Below are 24166 nucleotides of genomic sequence, written 5' to 3'. Positions count from 1 at the left end.
CACCGAGAACAGCAATAAACCGAGAGAGCTGAAGTGCATCCCATTAAGTAAAGAGACTTCTTCCATTTATTTCCCTAATTCTCTCCATCGAGTCCCTACTCCAAACCCGGTGGAATGAAGAAGGATGGGGAGAGGTATGTATTAAAGGGCAGATTGTACTCAATCCCGGGTTAAGGTCTGAACTAGTTGGGGGCTGGAGGGTAGGGAAAACAGATTAAAATCAGACAAGTCTTTATAAATAACTCATGGTATCCCAAAAGCTGTGGGATCTGCCTGCGATGTCAGCAAAAGGCAGAGAAAGAATACCCAATAGAGTATGTTTGACAGCAATTGGTGAAAAAGCCATTTTCTGTTTGCATCTACTACAAGTTCAGTTATTTCATATAAAACATGGTTCAGCAATGTAATAAACGTATAGGCCACGTGAACAAAGTAGAACTCACCAGAAATTCCATCAGTACAACCATTGCATCAAAGGAGTGAATGATAACGTCACGATGGAATTAAGTAATTCAAATAACTTGAATAATTTGAAATGGGCTGATTATTTTAGTCAGGATGGCATGTTGTGTTGATTACTTGGTGACCAACATGCAATTAATTGCCCTTATTGCATAGAGGCATATTGTCTTTTATACAAATAAGCAATAATCATCTGATTACATTAATATAGACCAGGATAGTATCCCAAATAGTCAAATAGAGTTTATTCTATTTTCAAATTCAAATCTCCCCCCAGGATATACACTATGGGACATTCAGGACATCATTTTGCAGAGCAGCCACATTTTAAACTTCCATCCTTGTCTTTCTTTTGCCTTATTTTTCTTACCTACTTCTAATTCATATTATCTTTATAAATCATATTCAGTTATTAAAGTTCATTTTCACAAAACCTTCTCATTCTCTTTTGTCTACCTGAGCTGCATATTTATTTAAAAGCAATTTAGCTGGTCCCAAGGCTACTTTCCCATTGATTCATGATTTAATTTAGATATGACCTTGCCCAAGATACAACCTAATTTTAAGAATATATTTTAAGTGACTTTGGGTGGTGTGATTGCTCCAAAAAGTTATTTGATGTGTGGGTTTAGGTTTATAACACTTCTTTGAAGTGCAAAATATTGAAACACGTGCCTTAATGATCGCTGATGAAGTAAAAGAAATTACGTAAATGTTAAGTACTTTCTTCCTTACTTAGGAGGCCTTGTTGAATTAGCTTTTTAGCTAGTTTTGGAATATTGGAACATATATGTTACTTTTAAAGGACACTGGCTTGTACCTCAAACTTCAGAAAGTCTTATTTCACAATACAAAATGTGTTTCAAAAGAGCTGCTGATGACATTATAATTTCACCTATTTTTGATTGTCTAAGGTAAGGAGTGGTCAACTAGCAGCACAAGTTTGTGGAAAGCCTTTGAAACACTCTTGCAGAAAGTAGGTTTCTATAATGAATTGCATTGATCCTAGGATTAAGAGTAATATCAAATCCTTCAAATAATTCAACTGATAATAAAATGTAGTTTAGTCTTTCCTATGACAAAGTATCAATATATTGAAAAGAGAAAACGATTGTAATTTTTTCTCAGTGACTTTGTGAAATCTCTTTTCTACACTTGGCCCCATCATTGACCAGAAATAGTAGTATGATTCAGCGGGAGTTGAAAGGGAGGAACAGCTGACAATGTTGTTCTGACAATGCTGAACTTCATCTGAGCCCATGTGTTCCTGGAAAGTAGCAAAGGTCTGGAAATCCCCGCCACATTTTGTATTCTGAGAAATGACCACTCTGCTTTCACATATTCCGAGATCAGACCCACCTCTACCCTTCCTCAGTGAATGTGATTCACTTGCACACCTGGCTCTTTGAAGCCCTTGACCTCCTTCCTTCTCTTTGAGGTGTTTCTCATTAATAAATGCCCTTTCTATTGCAATAAACTGAATAAAATCATCTTTTTAAATGTCCAGTGCATTTTGTTTTTCAGGATTTCTTTAAAATAGAAGAAAAATATGGTTAAGTTCTTTGTTAAATCCAGGAAATAAAAATTTGCGGTTGGAAAAGCAGGACACTGTAGTGTGACAGAGTGCTTTAAAGCAGCGTTTACAGAGAAAGATGAGGTGGGCTCCGTTCCATAAACGAGGTAGTTGGGTAGTTGGAATATAACATTGCTTTACCTAAGGCCTTGCCAAGAAATAACAGCAGCACCAGTACGGAATTGTAGTTGAAATAGCAGTTTTCATGCCACTTCTTTCTCTTCCTTCTTTGAGGGTGTTGTTTAAGCTCATTGAAATTTTGATCTTAATAATTATTACAGAAATAGATATAAATAGATGTAATCTCTCATTCATCTCCATGTTAAAAAAAATTGTATGTGCAGGGATGTGTTTGTGTGAGTGTGTGTGGTTTGAACACACAATAGGAACAACAGACCTTACTCCTGAAGATTAACACACCTGCAAGGATTAAGACAATGTAGTCACAAGTTATGATTTTGTAGCAAATCATATACAAGTATTTGCAATCTCACTTACTCTCTCACTTAGATGGCAAAGGCTTGTAGTGGTGATAGCAGTTATGGAAAGAAGCAGGTTTTCAATGCATAGGACTGCTTTAATATAATTATTTTAGACAATGCAGAAAATTCCATTATGAAAAGGGAATGCCAGCAGATATATAAAGAAGGCTCTGCTTCATGGGGGAAAATGAACTAAAAATTTAAAAGATTCTTCAATTACAGTAATCTATAACTCAGAGCTTCTAGGCAGACCCATGAGTGAGTCTGACATGGCAGGTTCTAGTTGCAAACGGGGATTTTTCTAAAAGAAATAAGTGAAGAAATTTGAATATGACTAGACATTTCATTTGTATCTAAAATAATTTTACTTCTAAATGTTCTTTACATTGCTAGTTGCAACCTACTTGTAATAGCGCACAATAGGAAATAACAACGTCCTACAGGAGGAGACGCGTTAAATGAACTGTGGTACGCCCATTCAGTGGACAGCTCTGCAGCATATAGAAATCGGTTTTCAGGAAAAGAGACACGGGAAGTTGTTTATAATGCAGAGAAGAAAATGTGGCTACAAATGGACACTTTCCCCAACACAATGTAAGTTCAAAAAGGGGAGGAGCCATGTCCATCTTTCATTACAGTATCCCCAACAGACAGTGCTTGATATAAGTGCTTAAAATAATAAACACATGTGTTTACAAAAGGGCTCCATTTGAAAAAATGTCAGTTATGTATAGAAATCCTCTAAGAATATACATTAAAATGTTAACTTTTAAATTCTGAGTAGATGATTTTTTTTTGCCAGTTGGCTTTTTAAATTTTTTTAATAATGAAGCTTTATTTTCTAACCAGAACAGAAACAATAAAACTAAGTTAAAATATACTATTTCATGCGATTTCCAAAGTAGTTTCTATAAAATAGCCCATTTCTATATTTAGGCAGTTTACAGAGCTAGCTGGCTTCTTCTTAATCTTAGAAAGCAGCTTATTTTCGGAAATCCTTGCATTTTATCCAGGCTTATCCCTCAGTGAACAATCATGCACAGTCTGTTCAGGATTGCGATGAGTAAATGAAGTGAAAATCAAAATGAGGTAACTATTATATACTATCTTCACGCTCACATTTTTCACGTAAACCATGGTTTCATTCTTCTTGGAGTAAGAACCAAGCAGAAATCTTATTGCTCCCTAGGAGAAATGAAGCTAATGGGAACAGCCCTCTCTTCACAGTCCTCATAAGCCACCAATCTCAAGAGAAGAAAACTGGCAAAACTCCTAGGAGCTCATTTCAAATGCTCTAATAATTCCCTTGAGCAGTAAACATATTTTCTTGCTCAGTGTTAGACATATATTACTGAAGAATGCAATGCATGTATTGCTAGCTATTAACAAAGTTATATTTGATTGGCTAACAACCATGCATCAATGCTCCTCCAGAGGAATGCTGAGTGTCTGGGTGTGATAGAAACCCATTCGCCTAGGCTAGATTGCCAAATGTATTCAGTGATGCGTTTGATTTAAAACAGGGAAATGAATATGCCCAGGGGAAGCATTCGACATATTGAATGTTACACTTCAAAGTATATGAAAAAACACAAAAGTCCGAAGAACCTGAGTATTGGATGAAGAGAACAGTATAGATTTATTCTGTTCATTTGTATATTTGTCCCTTTTTAAAACATCTGGTATTGTCAAAATCAGAATGCAGTACAACTGTAGTGCTCGGCTAAATAATAGCTACAGATTTTTGGCCATCTAGGATATTTGTCTGTGCTGTATTTTGAAAATATAATCCTACCAAAATACTACTATTAAATCAAGCTTAAAACCATTCAATAAATAGTTTTTAAAAAGTGTATTTATGGTCTATCTACAATGAAATGGAAAAGGGTTTATATTAGCTCAATTTTGGAGAGTATCCTATAAAAATATAATCCTTGGGAAGTTTCAAAAGAATTGGAAAAGTTGTATTAAGAAAATAGAATGAAGTATCCCAGAATTAGCCTGCCTGTGAGGGAAGTCGTAACAGAAAAGTAATTTTCCTTTTAATATTTTGCACCCAGGAGGAAGATATTTTTCTAGAACCTTCGTGATTCACAACAGAGAACCAAAACCAATGTTATTGGTTTAAAAAGCAGAAAGTTTTTGTCTCTTCACCTGGCAAAAAAATAATTCAAATAGTTTTGATTTACTTTATGGTGAAATAAAAGGAAATACACTAAAAGTAATACACCATTTAATTTATTTCTCTTAATTCAATCCCAGCAATCAAAATAGGTATGGGAGTATTTCATATTTCCTGCCAAGGGCTTTTCTTTAAATTGAATCTTGTTCAGAAAACACTCAAAACAAAAGCATGCACACTGCCGATCTGCAAAATGAACATTGATCATAGGAGATTTTTCTACTTAACAAACATTTATTTAATACCCACTTGACCTGGTTTACTTAGTTCAACCAAAGTTATTAAAGATTACTATGGGATAAATAAATTTCATTCAATTTTTTTCACTCAATACAATATCTGGAAGCATCTCCAGTTGTTTATAAATTGAGAGTCCACATCCCTTTTTCTTTCTTTGGTATCCCCCTTTCAGAACTCACCCAAGACAGTGTACATACATCTATTTTAACATTTGTTACATGTTTTATAGCTCCAGTTTACTGCTCCTACTGGCTGTGCACTCAGAGAAGGCAGGAATGCTATTTCATATTCATTTTTCAGTGCATAACACTTAGTAAAGTGCCTGGCACACGCAGGTGGTCAATAAACATTTGTTGAACAAAGTGATTAATTACCTCTAAAAAGCTGTGAAAACAATATATCATCTACAAAATACAAGATGTTATTATTGATGACTGATGTATTAACATCAGAATGGGAAGAATGAGTGGAAATTTAGGTTCCCCCCTCCATTTATGCTAAAAAATATAGGAGACAATATTTATTTATTTACTTATTTTATTTAGAGATGGACTCTTGCTCTGTCCTCCAGGCTGGAGCACAGTGGTGCGATCTTGGTTCACTACAACCTCTGCCTCCTGGGTTTAAGCAATTCTCCTGCCTCAGCCTCCCCCACAGCACAGACTACGGGCACGTGACACCATACCTGCTAATTTTTGTATTTTTAGTAGAGAGGGGGTTTCACCATGTTGGCCAGGCTTGTCTTGAACTCCTGATCTCAAGTGATCTGCCTGCCTGGACCTCCCAAAGTGTTGGGATTACAGGCGTGAACCACCATGCTTGGCCTGAAACGACATTTAACTAAAGAGTAAAGACTTGACTGGAGATGGGAGAAGGAGATTGGAGATCCTTCAGAGGATTCTCCGCTGTGTGAGTGTGGATGATACCACCTCGATGTGGATGTTCTTGCCTAGAACGGTTGAGCTCTGGTAAGTAACCTGGCACTTGACTGGCACTCCAAGAAACAAAATATCCTTGAATTAGTTTTACAGTCCAGCTTTCTTCCCTAGTTAAATAAAGAACACTTCATTAAGAAAAAAGGAGGGTTCAGATGAAGTAGTTACAAAGCCATTCCCAATGGAAAATTTTTTCTTGCAGTACACATGCCTGTGACTCTCATGTATGGAGTCAAACTTTCCTAGGACCTAAATTATTTCCTAGATATAAATCAGTCAGATTTCAAATTTTCTTTAGGGCAGGAGACATGACTGCCTCTTTCCCATTTGTATCTAGGATTGTCCAACTCATATTCAAGAGTTTTGTTTTTAAACACTGTCTGGCTTTAAAGTGGTATACATTTGAAATTCCCCTTCATACATATACACCCCAGTAAAACAAATTAAATAAAATATACACAATGGGGAATAAAATCCTAGAATAGGTGTCAATGACATGGTTGTTTTCCAAAATGATTCTACCAACATGTCCTTCTAGGGATTTTCTTCTCTTTATCCGAGATGAATCGGTGCTGGGGCTGCATATCGATTTTCTTCTCATGAAGTCTTCTGAGTTTAGAGAGAGAGAAGTCTGGTCCATGTCAATTTCAGTGTCATGATAACAACCATCGAAGGCCATGGCTCGAACTGCATCAATATTGTACATCCTAGAAATCTGTCAAAAAAAATTTTTTTAAAGTAGGTCCTGAATATGGTTTTACAAATAGGAATTATAATAAATAATGTTAATAAAGTTAAATATGATTTATCAAAACAGCAATAAAAGCCAATTGGATTTTTCAATGTATTTTTCTTCGTTATAGAAAATATAGCAGTATTCTCAGTCAGGAGACATATTTTTTGGTTCAAAACTAAAACCATGTCATCTGGTGATCCATTTATGCTTAAATTGGGGATGGGATAGAGAAAGATTTTAGCTGCTCCGTTCAAATGCAAATTAGCCAGCCTTCCCATTTTTGCCTAAGAGCACCTAGCCCAATTACACAACATAAAATGGTTTATTTTTCTGAAGGAGAAAATTATCAATGCTTTCTGGCTCCAGTGCCTGACTGAATCAAAACTAAAATTTTCTTTAAGGTTTCACTCTGAGGAAGACAGCGGTTCCCACTACTTTGGAGCAGTGTCTACAAAGCAGCTGTCACTAACTGCTCTTGGAGAACACAAAATCACTGCTTGATTTATAAGGAAGTACAAAAACGAACAAATAGAGATGGATGAGATTATTCATAATTCAAACTGGAAGCTGCAAAATATATTCTGCCAAAACATGTATTTGGTTCATAGTGATTTTAAAACCTAATATTTTACTGAATTCGAAAGACATGAAGACTATTTTGTGCAGTCAGTGAACTAATCAGACCCAGACTTGAGTTACATTGTCCGTTTTTATTTTCTTAAGTTTTAAATTAAAATTTGTTTCTTGTTTTAATTCATCGAGACAGGTCTCACTCTGTCATCTAGGCTGGAGTACGGTGGTGTGATTCTAGCTCACTGCAGCCTTGACTTCCTGGGCTCAAGTGATCATTCCCACCTTAGCCTCCTGAGTAGCTGGGACTATAGGCACACGCCACTACACTGAGCTGATTTTTAAAAATCATTCATGCTCTTTTATTTAACTTTAAGCAGGGCTTGACCAGAAAGAAGAGCTCAGAGGAGTGAGGCAACCCTAGCACCAGGGCATATGATTCATCCAAGGGTCTCCTGACACCAGTTCCAGCCCGGAAGGGCTTGGAGTGGACTGCCATGCTCGGCAATGGAGAATGTGAAAGCCAAACCTTGGGACCTGGAGAGTAAAGTGTCTTATCGCCCCCTGCAGATGGGCACATAACAGGTACATCTTCAGAGACAGTATTTGATTTTATTTTTAGTAGAGATGAGGTCCTGTTATGTTGCTGAGGCTGGTCTTGAACTCCTGAGCTTAGGTAATCCTTCTGCCTTGGCTTCCAAAAGAGCTGGGATTACAGACATGAGCTACCGCACCCGGCCAAGAAAGTAAGTAGCTATTTTTTCTCTTTCTGAGCAATGGTCAACATTAGGGATACGTTTTCCATAGACCTGTTGTTCTTCCCGTTTGAGTACCTCGGGGAGGGAGGTGGTTGGAATGTGTATATGAACATGATGGTACTGGGTGGTAGTGGTGTGTGACGGTAGATGGTAATAATGTGAGATGGATGGTGGCGGTAGATGATGGAGGTGGTGAATGGTGGTGGGTGGTGCTGGTGGTGGTGAAGGGTGATAGATGATGGTGGTTGGTGTTGGCTGGTGGTGGTTATGGTGGTGAGTGGCAGTGGTATGTGGTGGTGGTGGTGGGTATTGGTGTCTGGTGGTGGTGATGGTGGTGTTTGGTAGTGGTGGACGTTGGTCATGGTGGGTGGCAGTAAGTGGTGGTGGTGGATGGTGATGGATGATGGTGAGTGGTGGGTGGTAGGTGGTGAATGGTGGTAGCGGTGGATGCTGATAGTGGATGGGGAGTGGTGGTAGTGGTGGTGAGTGGGGATGGTGGTGGCGGTAGGTGTTGGTGGGGGTGGTAGTTGGTAGTGGTCATGGTTGGTGGTGTTGGTAGGTGGTGGTGATGGGTATATATGGTAGTGGTGGGTGGTGAGTGGTGGTGGAGATGGTATTGGTGGATGGTGGGTGATGGTGGTAGATGATGGTGTTGGATAATGATGTGGGTAATAGGATGTAATGGTGGTTGACTGGTGATGTTAGTGGATGGTGGTAGTATTGGTGGATGGTGGTTGATGATGGTGTTGGGTGGTGGGCATGGTGGTGGCAGATGTGGGGATGTGGTGGTGGTAGGTGGTGAGTGGTGGCTGGGAGTAAGTGGTGATCAGTGGGTGAGTGCGTGGTGTGTGGTGGTGTTGGTGGATGGTGGTTATGGGTAGAAGGTGGGTGGTGGGTGGTAAATGATAGGTGGTCGTGGTGGGTGGTGGTGGTGGTGGATGGTGGTTATGGGTAGAAGGTGGGTGGTGGGTGGTAAATGATAGGTGGTGTTGGTGGGTGGTGTGTGGTGGTGTTGGTGGATGGTGGTTATGGGTAGAAGGTGGGTGGTGGGTGGTAAATGATAGGTGGTGGGTGGTGGTGTTGGTGGATGGTGGTTATGGGTAGTAGGTGGGTGGTAAATGATAGGTGGTGAGTAGTGGTGGTGGGTGGTGGTGTTGGTGGATGGTTGTTATGGGTAGAAGGTGGGTGGTGGGTGGTAAATGATAGGTGGTGAGTGGTAGTAGTGGGTGGTGGGTGGTGGTATTGGTGGACAGTGGTAGAGGGTGGATAGTGCTGGGTGGTGGGATGTGGTGGGATTGGTTTATCATCATGTCTTTTTCTTTTTTTTTTTGAAACAGTCTAACTCTGTTGCACAGGCTGGAGCCCAGTGGTGTGATCCTGGCTCACTGCAACCTGAGCCTCCCTGGTTCAAGCAATTCTCCTGCCTCAGCCTCCCGAGTAGCTGGGATTACAGGTGCCCACCACACGCCTGGCTAATTTTTGTATTTTTAGTAGAGACAGGGTTTCACCATGTTGGCCAGGTTGGTCTGGAACTCGTGACCTCAAGTAATCTGCCTGCCTCAGCCTCCCAAAGTGCTGGGATTACAGGCGTGAGCCACCGTGCGTGGCCTGCTGTCACTTCTGACTTCAATCATTTCTTCATTTTGTCCCACAAAGATATGAATGGCAAATAGGACGTTCCTTTGAGATAACTGTGGATGATTAGAATGGTGGTTTCCAGAGGCTCGGGGAGCAGAATATGGGGAGTTGCTGTTTAATGAGTATAGAGTTTCAGTTTTGCAAGATGAAAGAGCTCTGGAGATTTGTTGCACCACAGTGTGAATATACTTAACACTACTGAACTACACACTTAAAAACAGTTTAGACTGTAAAATCTAAGTTATAGTAATTTTACAATTAAAAATTGAAAAATAATTTTTAAATGGAGGATGCTTATTACCTGAAAAGAAACTTTGCATAGTGGTACAAAAAGATTGTGTACAATATCAACAAGCAGAAAACAATCAGGCAGTCTGAACACACGTTGTGTGGCAGATGGGGGCAGGGAGTTGTAGATATTTTGAGTCAATGGACTAGATGGAGGTGGGCCAGAAGTACTTCAGTGCCTATTTCTTGTGTTAGCCACTCCTTGTATAAAAACAAAATAAAACATGAAGAAAATTCGTTCTCTCCTTACACATTCTCCCTGTCACCTTTCACTTCACAGATTATCCAAATCATTGCTATTCAGTGGGAAACAGATCAGCAGCATCAGCATCACCTGGAGCTTAATAGAAATGCAGTCTCAGGTTCCACCCCAGACCTCCTGAATTAGTTTATCGAGGACCCAGGCGATGCCCACACACCACTGGCGCATACCGCTCTCAGTGCTCCTGGTTTCCTTACACCTGCATAGCACTCACTGTGGGTGTGTACATGACAGGCAAACACAGTCACATGCTGCCAGCAAAGAAATGAAAGCATCTGCCAGAAAACAAAATCAGCTCTTATTAGAGCTTTGACTCAAAGGATGCAAAATCAAAGGATGAAGTGAGCATTCCAGATCTGAATTGCAATTGCAGTTCTGTTGGCTGAGAATCTGTCAGCAAATCACTTCACTAGAACTCTGCTTCTTCATTTATAAAACAGAGATAATAGTCTCTGCAAGATCTACACTGGGGGCTGACATGAAGGTTTGGTCTGAGAAGAGGATATCAAAACAGTCTGGGCCGGGCGTGGTGGCTCACGCCTGTAATCCCAGCACTTTGGCAGTCTGAGGTGGGCAGATCACAAGGTGAGGAGTTTGAGACCAGCCTAACCAACATGATGAAACCCAGTGTCTACTAAAAATACAAAAATTAGCTGGGCGTGGTGGTGCACGCCTGTAATTGCAGCTACTCAGGAGGCTGAGGCAGGAAATCACTTGAAACCAGGAGGTGGAGGTTGCAGTGAGCCAGGATCATGCCACTGCATTCCAGCCTGGGTGACAGAGTGAGACTCTGTCTCAAAAAACAAAACAAAACAAAATACTCTGAAAGTATGAGATGCTCTCAGAAGTATTAAAAATATTAATAATGTTTGGTGCATATAAATGCTCATGTAAAATAATCTTAAAGCAATGTGAATAAATTTCATTGAAGTTATGGGTGTATGTGTATAGATACTCTCTATATAGGATGTATATGCACACATATATACTATATGCACATATGTATATGTGCATATGTGTGTTTATTCTCTTAAGAGTAGACTAAAAATGAATGAATGACTTATCAGTTAAGTTTATGAAGTACGATATCTTATGTAAGTTCTTGTAAGAGCAAGAAACTGGTGCCCAAATCCTCTATGAAATGAAGCAGGTAGAGAGCAATCTATCTACATTTATTAAACGATGTCACAAAAAATGTGGGTAACATTTAGAGTCCAGAGAGCACCTCATTTCTAGGATACTGTCAGGGAAGAACCTCCCTTTATGCTCTACCACTCTCCCGAGTGACAAGAAGAGAAAAATAAATGCTGGCTCTCGGTGGAGAGAATATCATTTATTGGTTGAGAGGGCACACACAGCCTTTGAAGTCGAGGAGACCCAGGAGCAAAGCCTGATTCCTCTTCAGTTATGTGACCTCGGCCAAGTTACCACCCGGCTGTGTTTAATTCACCTCTGTGAAACAAGGGCAATAAACTACTGACCTCCCAGGGTTACTATGAGAGTTAACTGACATAATATGTGAGGTGGTTGGCATGATGCCAATATCTGATAAACCCCCATTGCATGTTAGCTATTATTATTGTCACCATCATCCACTTGAAAGAATGTGGTCTGTGTGTCAATCCCTTCTACTCAAAGGGTACAGTTGGGTGAAAGGAGCATATTGAGAGAAATTCTTCACACAGACAAACTCCTGATGAGGGTGAGTGAGGATGAGAAAACCAGACAGCACAGAGCAGAGAGTAAGGTTCAATGTTGAATTGTCACCATACTGTACACTTGCCTTATGCACTTAAAACAAAGGCTTACAACACTGTCAAGAGAGGGTGACAGATAAGGGTAGTCTTTTCTACATTCCCCAAGGAATCTGATCGTCAAAGCAAGGCTGTACCTTCCCTGTCTTCTTGAATTGTTTCCGCTCCTCCACTGTGGTGAGGTAGTTCACAGCTGCGTACTCAATGACTGACAGAAAGACGAACAGGGAGCTGACCCAGAGGTACACATCCACAGCCTTGAGGTAGGACACCTGGGGCATGGAGGCGCCCACGGCCGTGATGATTGTGGACATAGTCAGCACTGTGGTGATTCCTGCCATTTGAGAACAATGACAAGCTTAGTGACACAACCATTCACTTCCAGGATCTGGTGCTGAATGACACCAGGGGTGCATTTTCTAGAACAGTATCCATCTGGGGACCCAAGAGGAGGGAAGGTGTGTGTGCGCTGACCAAGATCTACCTCAAGCCAACGAGACACTCTCAATGGACTTTTTTTTCTGTCGCTTTTTCTTACCCTCACCTTTACAGATTTTTGCCCCTCCATTTAAAGACTTCACAGAGACCAGACTCTGACATTTCTATTTTCTATCCTCAGATGGGCCTCTTTTAAGAATCCCAGAAAGGTAAACATGTATTCAATTTAAAAACCTCTAAAATCATTTCCTCTAACCTCTCCCATTCCTTCACAATTTGTACTGTTCATAACCTGTCTTTATGTCTACCTTTAATATTTCGTGCTTCTGGGGAGCTTATTTCTTCTCGAGTGATCTTTAGTAGCATTCAAAATTGCTATTCTCTGTATCATCCTTTCACAGAGAATACTTTAAAAGTCATTGTTATTCTCTTTGTCCTTTGTTAATGAAACCACAGTTCCATTGATTCTGAGTATAAGTGTGCTAGTGGGGGTTCAGTTCATTGTAAACATTTACTGAGCAACTGCTGAGTTCCAGTCACTCCCTTCCCCGTTCCCCTCCTTTCTCCTCCCTGCCCCTCCCCACTTCTTTTCTTCTCTTCCCTTCTTCTCTCTTTCTGCTACCTTCTCCCTTCCCTTTTGTTTTTTCTCCCTCTTCCTTTTACTTCTTTGTTCTCTGGCCTGATCATCAGAGCTAAGAAGATCAAGGTTCTGGGGGGGATTGGAGGAATAAGTGACTCTGAGATTTCCTTAATAAAATGCTGGCCATGGGGAGGGCCATTCCACGTCTACATTTATTTCTCAGAGGGATATTGCAAGAGTGCCGCCTGGAGAGAAAGCATACTATTGTAAATATCTGAAATGTACACTGGCTGGCATGGTTTTATTTTTTAATTTCCCACCAGGGAGGTGCAAATGGAATCCTTAATGATTTTTATAAGTTGTGAGGACATTTTAATGTCAACAGACAGAGTTCCAAACAGCAGGAAGAGCACTGTGATTTACTCCTAAATGTACAGCCACAGCATGTGGACTGCTTTCACCAACACATTCTATCCTTTCTGTAATAATTCTGTGAAGCTCTCATCTGAGAGAGCCCCTATCAAACACAGTAACAATTCTATAGAGTCATTCTATTTCAAACAAAGTTTTTAGTTTGTATGATCAAGATCGACACAACTTGGCCATTTGACAGTACCATGAGAGGACTTGGACTCTCACCTTCACACCGATTTGAACTCCAGAATAAGAAATCTAGCCGGGCGCGGTGGCTCAAGCCTGTAATCCCAGCACTTTGGGAGGCCGAGGCGGGTGGATCACGAGGTCAAGAGATCGAGACCATCCTGGTCAACATGGTGAAACCCCGTCTCTACTAATACAAAAAATTAGCTGGGCATGGTGGCGCGTGCCTGTAATCCCAGCTACTCAGGAGGCTGAGGCAGGAGAATTGCCTGAACCCAGGAGGCGGAGGTTGCGGTGAGCCGAGATCGCACCATTGCACTCCAACCTGGGTAACAAGAGCGAAACTCTGTCTCAAAAAAAGACCTAAATGCTATTCCAGCTCTTAACATTGAACACAGGCCACTATCTCATCGAGTCCCAGGTCTCCCCCAACAATGGTACGATCAACAGTCTGCATATCAGAGGGTGATGTCTGCATTCTCTGGCTCTAAAACATACTTGCTACATAAACATGAAGCAAGGAATGAACATGAAGAATGGAATTTTATTAAGCATGGAATTTTTATTAACATTACAGGTATAGCAGAAGCCAAGACTATTAAATAAAACCTGCTTGCTTTTATCAAATATTTACCCATCACACATCTAGGTAAATAATTAGGCACACATTGCAGAAAAGAAATGGAAGCTGAGAGTGGTGAAGGAATTACCTCGTGTGTCAGAGCAGAATGCAAATTCTGTTCAGAGTGCAGAATTATGCCAAGAGGCAATGCCTGACTGGTATGATAGCGGTAGGGCAGACAGGCATGACTTATGACACCACTGAGTTCACCCCCTCAATAACTGTGTTGCAGGTAGTTCTTTTGAAGGGAGGGGGTGTTATATTCACCTTCAAGTGCGTAAAAATATTTTTCATATAGGCCTAGGCAGAAAGAAAATGTTACATGATATGAAGGAAAGGAAGGTGGCCTGACATTCCAACATTACTCTATGATCAAGATTTCACTGGCAGGAATATTCCCACTTAGTGCTAACCTCATTTGTTTGAAAAATTTTTAATGTCTTCTCTTACTGGTTTTCTAAGATATAAAAGATAGAACTGAATGTTTTCCGCAATGTACAGTAATATGGAGCTTAGTGGACAAAATAAGGGTTTAGAACAAACACACAAGTTTGTGTTTAGTCTCGTCGTGTATTTGAAATTGATAACTACCGGGCAAATAAAAAGGAATTGCACTATCTGTATTTGCCAGAGAGCAATAAACCATTAATCATTTTCTTTAAAAGGGTACTTAGTCCAACTAATTTATTATAGCTTTATTTATTTTAAAAACAGCATTCTGGATTTTCCTTCTTTAAGATGAGCAGTAAAAAAAGGATTAGAGTGGAGAGGAGTGATTGTTGGGTAGGGGGAGTGAATAACGAGAAAACTGAGACATAAATTCCTAAAGCAATAGAAATTGAAGTCAGGAGTATTATAGCTACATTAAATACACTTATTATGTCTTGAGCCACCCCTCAAAGATACATCAATCTTGACAAATAGTAGTCCTTCCAAACCCATTAAAGTTAACATCCCAATAAAGGAGTTTTGAATTATATGAAGCAACCATCTAGTCGAAGGAAGTTCATGTGTTTGGATTAGAAAATTATCTTCCCCCCTACTGATGTTGCTACGCACAGTTAGGAAAGTGTTATGAGAAAATATTTAGTCTGACCCTTTGACTCAACTCCTCTGAGCTCTTGCAGCTTCACCATATTAACTTTTAAAGACATGCATGGGGTCTTAAGAACACTTTAGTCTGGGGAGAATTACTAATCATTCCGTTTCATTGGCTATTTTTAGCCATGCATGGTGGAGAGTTTCATTGACTGGTATGATAGCGGTAGGGCAGACAGGCATGACTTATGACACCACTGAGTTCTCCCCCTCAATAACTGTGTTGCAGGTAGTTCTTTTGAAGGGAGGGGGTGTTATATTCACCTTCAAGTGCGTAAAAATATTTTTCATATAGGCCTAGGCAGAAAGAAGATGTTACATGATATGAAGGAAAGGAAGGTGGCCTGACATTCCAACATTACTCTATGACCAGAAACTGATAACCATTTTCCCATGAAGGTGGTATAAGAGGATAAATAAGTGTCATTAGAAATTCTGGTATCTGTGTGATGGTTAAATGAACTGCTCTTATCCAGTTCTTTTAGTATTCCCTTTTTCAAGCATATATGGCATATCCTCTGTTAGGAGATGATTTTTCTCTGAGAGTAACTACAGGCCTGAAAGCTTCCTCTGCCATATCTGTTTTACAGTAAATGAGCCCATTACTTAATGCATTCTGTAGAGAATGGAATACCTCATGCATAGGGATCAAGCAAGAATGATGGAGGCAAGAAAAGGAGGAGGAAGTAAAAATAAAGAGGAGAAAGTATAATATTTAAATATCCTTGAACAACTTCATAATTGTCTCACATTCTCTCCATACCAAATTGAATGGAGAGACATAACAGTATTTTTAACCCATCACACATTCCAAGTTATGGTAGCTATTATCTCTTATGAGAATTGCCTAATCACAGTGCATACATTTTTTTCTTTTTTGAGACAGTCTCACTCTGTCACCAGACTGGAGTGCAGTGGCACAATCACGGCCCACTGCAACCTCCGACAGATATTTAATCTATCAACCTTTAATTCAAGGGATTCTCCTTCCTCAGCCTCTTGAGCAGCTGGGATTACAGGCACACACCACCATGCCCAGCTAATTTTTTTTTTTTTTTTTTGAGACGGAGTTTCGCTCTTGTTACCCAGGCTGGAGTGCAATGGCGCGATCTCGGCTCACTGCAACCTCCGCCTCCTGGGTTCAGGCAATTCTCCTGCCTCAGCCTCCTGAGTAGCTGGGATTACAGGCATGTGCCACCACGCCCGGCTAATTTTTTGTATTTTTAGTAGAGACGGGGTTTCACGGTATTAAGCTTCATGGATGGTCTTGATCTCCTGACCTCGTGATCCGCTCTCCTCAGCCTACCAAAGTGCTGGGATTATAGGTGCAAGCCACCGCGCCAGGCCAAGAACTGCCTAATCACAGAGCATACTTCTAAATGCTAAGCACCCTCTACTGTTCTTTACCCGAAACATGGCAAATGTGGGAGGGTCTTCACCAGCAAATGAGTCATCCTTTATTGTTTCCAGTTAGCAACTAAAAACATGCTGGACTAAACACCGGCAACTTAACAACTACGTATTGAACATGAAGTACGTGCAGGAGGACACTGCACTACTAACTGAAGGAACGACAAAAATGGAAATAGTGATCCTTGTCCTTACGGAGCTCACATTCTAAGAGAGGTCAAAAGACAAGCCACTCCTGCCCCACAGCAAAACATGAAATAGAGGAAGTAGGCTACTTAGGAGATACCCAAAGAACCGTGTGTTCAAAGATGAGAGAGACCATGTGTGCTTGGAGTCATCACTAAAGGCTTTCGGCCGTGTAGAGATGGAAGGATTTTGACAGCAAAAAACAGGTGGGAAGGAGGAACCAATCACAATGCCAAAGGACACAATTCCAGACTACATAATCCCAAATGCTGAAATCCCCAAAGATCAAAATCTCTAAAGTCTAAAATACTAAAAATCACAATCTTGAAAGATTGAAATCCAAAAATATTGTTCTAAAAAATAATTTTGAAAAATGTAAAATCTATTTATATTTTAAAAAGGTAATTTATTCAAGAAACATAAAAAAATGATATAACACTTCATAAGCCATTTTACACAGTAAAATAGGCAATAATAAAACACGCATTTCTGTAAGCATAAACACTCAGGTATACTGACTACAGTTGCAGAGGTATAGCAGTTATGAGCAGATGAACCATACTGATACAGAAATAGGTCAAAAGGGAAACATAAACGCGATCACTACGGTGGGTCATTGTGGGCACACGGCTTTGTAACTGTGGTCATCTGAAACACCGTGATGGACAACCTAAGTCTCTGAGGATTGATCAAAAACCATGATGGTTACCACATATGCAGTTACCCAAAGAGCTGAGATCTCATGAAATTTTATCTTTCACAAATGCAGACGTACAAAAATGACATGTCTTCATTTATTGAGAAAGTTCCAACATTTTTACATACGTGCACAATACTTACAAAGCTAATGTGATAATGCACTTTCAGGGAGCTAAATTTGCAAAAAGGCATAATACGAATTAGAACTCCCTAATAATCTAACTTTATATCTCCACTACTAGAAATGATGCAAAGATGAAATACATAGTATAGCAAATTATAAGAAATATAATTCTGACAATTAAAAATAGTAAAAGAAAAAAAAAAGAAAAAGAAAAAGAGACCAAAAACTAAAAAGAAAATTTCATGTATGAAGCAGCAGTAAGTTATAGGCAATTGCATAAAAATACTGCCCAAGGACTGGCCTAACATGGTGCAATTATCCTGTGATTGTGATTTTTGAGATTTTAGACTTTAGGGATTTAGACTTGAGGGATTTTGATCTTTCAGGATTTCAACATTCAGGATTATGGCATTTGGTATTGTGCCTTTTGAGATTATGATCCAAACCAGTATAATGAATTATGTAAACATTTAGAAGATCTGAATAACTCAGTGAACCAATATTTTCCAAATGACCAATGCAAAAGTCTATTCAAAGTGTAAGGTAGACCAATGGATTCTAATCTAACAGAGAAGAAAATATCTGTAGACGTGGTTTCAGACAGCACACTGCAACTAAACTTTAAGAAACTATCACTTGCTGAGTTTTGGTGTCATGTGAAGGGAGGCTATCTGGAAAGACTATTAAGACACTACTCCTTTTTCAAACTATGTATCTGATGAGGTCAGATTTCTCCCTATATTTCAACCAAAACCTACTGCAATAGCATACATGAAGAAACGGAGATAAAAATCCAACTGCCCTCTATAAAGGCAGACATTAAAGATTTGCAAAAATGTTTTAAAATGCCACTCTTCTCACTAAACTTTTTGTTTTAGAAAAAATAATTTTGCTTCATACAATATGTTAACTTACAATGAGTTGATTATTCCTAGCTCTAAGTAAATTAACACGTTTTCAAATTCTATTTTAACATCTAATACCGCTAATAATGACAGACATGACCCACAGCAACAAAAGCTCTCTAGGGTCCTCATTAGCTTTTAAGAGTGTAAATGGGTCCTAAGGCCATAGTTTGAGAATCACTGCTAAAGATTAAGAAGGAAATTGAGGTTTCAGATATGAAAGGCTCAACAAACTGGGAGGCCCTGAAGAGAATGAGGAAAGTAAAGAGTAAGTGAAGCGAATAAGTAGCTTTCCTGCTAACCCATCAAAGTAAGTTATTATGAAGAAACCAACACTATAGTGTGAATTCGTTTGAAGGTTCTTTTTTTCTGTGATGTAAGGGTTTGTCAGGAAAAGCTAAATGGACTTGGGTAATGCATGGGAGAGTACCTAGAAAGGGAAAAGATACGATTTAAAAGTGAGGCTATTAGGGCCGGTCGCGGTGGCTCACGCCTGTAATCCCAGCACTTTGGGAGGCCGAGGCGGGTGGATCATGAGGTCAAAAGATCGAGACCATCCTGGTCAACAAGGTGAAACCCCGTCTCTATCAATAATACAAAAAATTAGCTGGGCATGGTGGCGTGTGCCTGTAATCCCAGCTACTCGGGAGGCTGAGGCAGGAGAATTGCCTGAACCCAGGAGGTGGAGGTTGCCGTGAGCCGAGATCGCGCCATTGCACTCCAGTCTCGGTAACAAGAGCGAAACTCCATCTCAAAAAAAGAAAAAATAAAAAGAGAAAACTAATGCATTGTGTATGTGGTTGGTTTTGTCCAGACATCAAGCTAGGCAGTTGACATGATTAAATTAATTAATTGTCCCATTTAATTCTCATAATGACCTTTAACAGGTAGTATTAATAATTTCATTTTGCAGATGAGGAAGATGAGGCTGAAATTCTTGACCACTAAAGTTGGTCCTAGATTTGCAGAGGAGCCTAATAATGTCAAATGCTGTAGAGAAGGTGAAGGAAGGAAGCAGACGAGAAAAGGCAAGTGGGCCAGATGAATAGATATTCACAGGGACCTTCCAGAGAATTGGGTAGCACAGCATTTGCAAAGAGCCAGGGAACAGAGAGCAAAGTATCTTTGAAAAAAAAATGTGAGGGTGGAAGGAACAAAAGCCTGAGAGGGTAACAGTTTTATAGGAATAGTGCTGTTCTTTTATTAAAATAATTTTTTTTTAAAGTGGGAGAGGGACACTTCTAATTTGTATGCATTTTACATAAATCTGCATAGCAATTTCCTAACCCTAAGAGATCAGACGTGGTTGCAAGAAGCAGGTAATTTCAAGGGTGTCTTGAAAGTGTTTTACTGTTCTCAATTCACTCCAACCTTCCATGGAAGTAGCTCTTATTGCTGTCATTTTCACAGTATAAGAGCAGAGCAGTCAAATTCAGAAATCTGATTGAAAATCATGTTCATAAACCTTTATAGACTGAGTGCTTTTCTCTTTGTGTTTCGAGGGCTGGAAATGTGCCCTCGGTCTCGTATTTGGGTCTGTGCTGCCACACTGCAGTACTGAGGTCAGGCACACACTCTGGTATGAAGAAACAGTTCAAATAATTTAATTACTTCTTCAGATGGTATTTTTTCCTTGAAGATACTCAAGTCTCAAATGCTTGTAAATTGAATCTTTTAATAGGGAAAGGAGGTGAGCAAATTGTTAATATTAATAATTTATGTCTTTCAAATGATCTTTTGAAGCATGCATATAATTTGTGAACATTAACTTACAAACCACCCTTTCTGGAATGAATTGTGTGATAATTACAATAATTGTAACAATTATTATAATAATAACAATCTTCTCTCTAGATAGAGCACTACAAATGAAAGAACAGCATCATACAAAATGAGGGGGCTCTGCCCTGACCAGCAAAAAAGGCAAGTGGAATTATCTCTTGGGTTCTCATTAAGTAACATGTCATCTAAGTTCTTAGCTTGGCATCTTCTGCTTTCTAAGATCTCAGTAACTGCTAAGTGGGTCTGAAATGGTTCCCATAAATCAGCGTGTGCGACAGAGGCATACAGCATGCTAGATGGTATAGATAATCACCCCTGTGTAGTGACTTAATGAGGCTGGCAACGTCTCTCCACCTAAAATCTCTTGCCAACTAATGTGCCACTGCACCTGAAATTCCTCTGTGGTTGTTTCTGATTTTGGCCTTTTGGTTAAGTCCTAATTTCTAATCAGTATTCATATTTTCAAATTCAAGCATCCCCTATACGTTCTTGTTAATCCACCAAGGCAATTTCTCACTAACAGTATAGTGTGAATTACTGTGAAGGTCTTCCTTTCTGTGATGTAAGGGTTTGTCATGAAATGCTAAATGGACTTACATAATGCATGGGGAGATTTTCTTAAAAAAGAAGAGACAAGATTTAAAAGTGAGGCTGTTTATGCTTCATAATTTCACCCTCTTTCTTTACTATCATCCAGCTGCAGGTCAATCAGCAAAGCCTTCATACTTAAAATCTGGGTTCCCAAGGAAATAACTCAATTACAATTTGCTCTTGAAGACGTCAAGATAAATACTGCAACCTAGATGTTCATCTCTGACTATCCCTACTAAACCACCACTCTCTTTTCCTCTCCATGTATCACCCATTTTATTTACCTCCCTTGAACTTTCTTCCATGTTAACATTTTATAAAGATGGGGAAAGATTTACCCAGGGAAACTCTTGCAGGAACAGCTCTTCGGTCAATCCAAAATGAAACCCATGAAAGCATCACCATCAATATGGCTGGGAAATAGGTTTGCAGCACAAAGAAGAAAATATGCCTCCTTAGCACAAAGTTGATGAAAAGCCTATTGTACCAACCTATGGAAAAAAGCCAAAGTTTTCATTAGAGTAAGCTTCCTCTTAGAAACCCTGCACTTACCTGCTTCTTTAGACTCCAAGCTCTTGGGGACATGGAACATGATACCCTCATCTCCATGTTCGGGCCTGGCGCTCCATCAGTGTTTGTTAAACCAGCTGAACTACAGTCTGCTTAATTATGTGACTCAAAGATCCCCTTTAACTTCCACGCCTACAGTTCAGGGATGAATAGTGGTTCTATTTTGTGGGATGGCCTCTAAAGGCCTTTCTCCACAACATATTGTGTTGTGGCATTTCTGCAAGAAGGAAAGTCCTCAATACATGACTAATGATGGCATAAAAGAGCCAACAGACCATTTATTAGCTATAACAAATGAAAAGAAACATTTATCTGAATGACAAGATTCACAGCAGGTAGTAGGTCATTAGATTTTGACCTGGGATGGAGAAAGCTAGGGATGCAAATGGAAAAGAAAACGGCATCCATGAGCTAGTTTTACAATTTTAAAGTCTCATGAATACCATAATTTGTGTATGACAAATCTACAAAAAAGTAACCAAATGATGATGTTTCTTTGCATCTTATTTAAATTATATAAACTCATTTTGGTAATATTAATTGTGGCAATTAAAAGCACCATTTGTGGTCACATCCACACACATATTTTGTTCAGGTTTACCTCTCCCATTGATTACTAGAAAGTTTAAAGTCAAATTTTCAGACATCTGCAGGACTCCTCTGAGCACCATTCTTTAATGATCACATACCAGGTTATTTGTAATACCCTATCCTGGTTTTTCCTTTTTTTACGAATACATTTCTAATTTATATCACCTTGCTTTATTTCACAATAACTATGTGCCAATCTTGTTAAATCTTTACTAAAATAAGGCAATGAATGAGGAAACATGAAAATACATCTTTTATGAGTAAGTAGCAGGGTTATTTTTTCTGTGATAAATGCTGTTTACTTTCAAATAACATTATTCAAAACACAGGGACTATAGGTCAAAAGTTATAAAAGAAAAATCACAGGTATTGCAGAGTTGGAAAACCCTTCTATTAGTCTCAGCAGTAATTTCGTAGAAACCTAAGATGGCAAACCTATTAGATGGATCACGTTAAGTATTTAGGCATTTGGCCTAAGAAATATATCTGGCCACCCCACACTGAACTGGCAGACTCTCCTTCTCGAATCCTATTCTCAGTTAAATGCTCATTATCTTTCTTTCCCTTCTTAGCTCCAAGCTTCTCTCTCTCAGTTGATATATGCTTCAGGAATACCAAACAATTTTATTACCAGGAGTAATAAAAGATACATCACATAGTACATTATAAAGTTAAAATGTAAATTGTTTTTTAAGCTTCTCATTGTCTTGTATCACCCATATCACAGCCCCAGTTCATTACTGTGTACAGTTGAGAGTTTCAGTGATGGCTGCAGAGTACAGTAACAGCTATCTGACCTTGCTACTTCATATAATTATTGTGAGGTTAAAATAAAGAAAACCTGTGAAAGCAATTCAAAAGGAAGACAGTATTCATGTATATGGTTTTCTGTTCATTATGAACTTGAAACAAAATTAGTTATCTACATCCTTTATTCATAATTTTCTGAAAAACAGTTGTCCTTTTTTTTTTTTTTTGGTGGGGCGGGGGTGGGGTGGAGTAACCAGGAAGTAAAACTGCTGCTCTGCCTTGTGGTTCTAGACTAGGGGTGGTATTTTAGTTGAACCTGCAGGTCATGGGGAATCCATTTCTCTATCAGGAAAGGTGGTGCTTTCTTGGAAAGACAAGAAGCCTTCATTTTGGGTAGTACAATAAAGAGTCTGATTCTATTTTTTGATGTTAGACTGCTAAAAGCTCTCAAGCCCAACTTCTCTTTCTGCTCTACATCTAAACAAGCTAATAAAAAGCCTAGGTCTCTCTTTTTTGGCACCTGTGAGAAGTTCAAAGCATGCATCCTGTCCTACAACAGGCGGCCTTCACCCTAACTGCACCCACTAGCTACCACAAAAACCCAAGCCAGTAGCCCCTGCTTGTTCCCTCAAGCCATTTTCAGACCTGCTTGGAGCCTGACCATCTCTCCCCAGAAAGCCTCATTATGTGAGTAATAAATCACTTTATGCCCATTTGTCATGTGCATGGCATCATTAGTTTTTGCATCTGAACTAAATTTTGGATGGAGGTGGGTACATCTGCCTCCATCAGCTTGCCATACAGTAGAAAGAAGAGGAGTTAATAAAAGAGAGAAAAGGGCTAGAGAGTTGGTAGCCAGGGAAATGGAGGACTGGGCCAGTAACTGGGGAGTGAGTCCCAAGACAAGAATAAAGAAGGTTTTTATACCTAGAGATAGTCACCTTCAATGGCCCTTTGAAACTAGGCCTTTAGCACTGAAGTGTCCTTTGGAAAAAAATAAAAAGAAACTAGGCCTTAATACAAAGGATCAAGACAATGTGGATGAAAATAGGGTGATGATGACAGCTACTAATATTTATTGAGCATCTACTATACGGCAGACAACATTCTAAGGTACTTAATTATATGACATCATGTATCCTCACAACCGTATGATGTAGAGAGTATTATGAAACCCACTTAAAGATGAGAAGGTAGAGGGTTAGAGAGATTAAGCAACTTGTCCAAGGTCACATTGCTAATAAATGATAGAGACAGGATTTGAACTTAGGTGGTCTCTTTTTTTTTCCTCTCTTTTTCTTTTTTTTGGTTCCCTGGTCTCTTTATAGTACTTAACACAT

The 24166-nt window shown here is 39.4% G+C and overlaps 1 protein-coding gene across 1 annotated transcript in view; it reads right to left on the bottom strand.

The window, feature by feature from the left end:
- Positions 1-5696: 5696 nt before the first annotated feature.
- GABRR3 (gamma-aminobutyric acid type A receptor subunit rho3) overlaps positions 5697-24166 on the bottom strand; it is a 57666-nt gene continuing 39196 nt past the window's right edge. The window contains exons 7-9 of the mRNA XM_012474145.2: positions 21254-21406; positions 12018-12214; positions 5697-6589 (exon numbers count right to left, since the gene is read on the bottom strand). Coding sequence (XP_012329568.2) covers positions 6290-6589; positions 12018-12214; positions 21254-21406 — 650 coding nt within the window. The 3' untranslated portion in view covers positions 5697-6289. The remainder of the gene's footprint in view (positions 6590-12017; positions 12215-21253; positions 21407-24166) is intronic.

This window comes from Aotus nancymaae, unplaced genomic scaffold (genome assembly GCF_030222135.1).
Source record: "Aotus nancymaae isolate 86718 unplaced genomic scaffold, 86718_ANA_hifiasm-v0.15.2.pri h1tg000022l_1, whole genome shotgun sequence".
NCBI classification, from domain to species: Eukaryota; Metazoa; Chordata; class Mammalia; order Primates; family Aotidae; genus Aotus; species Aotus nancymaae.
This window is presented reverse-complemented; position numbering and strand designations above follow the sequence as displayed.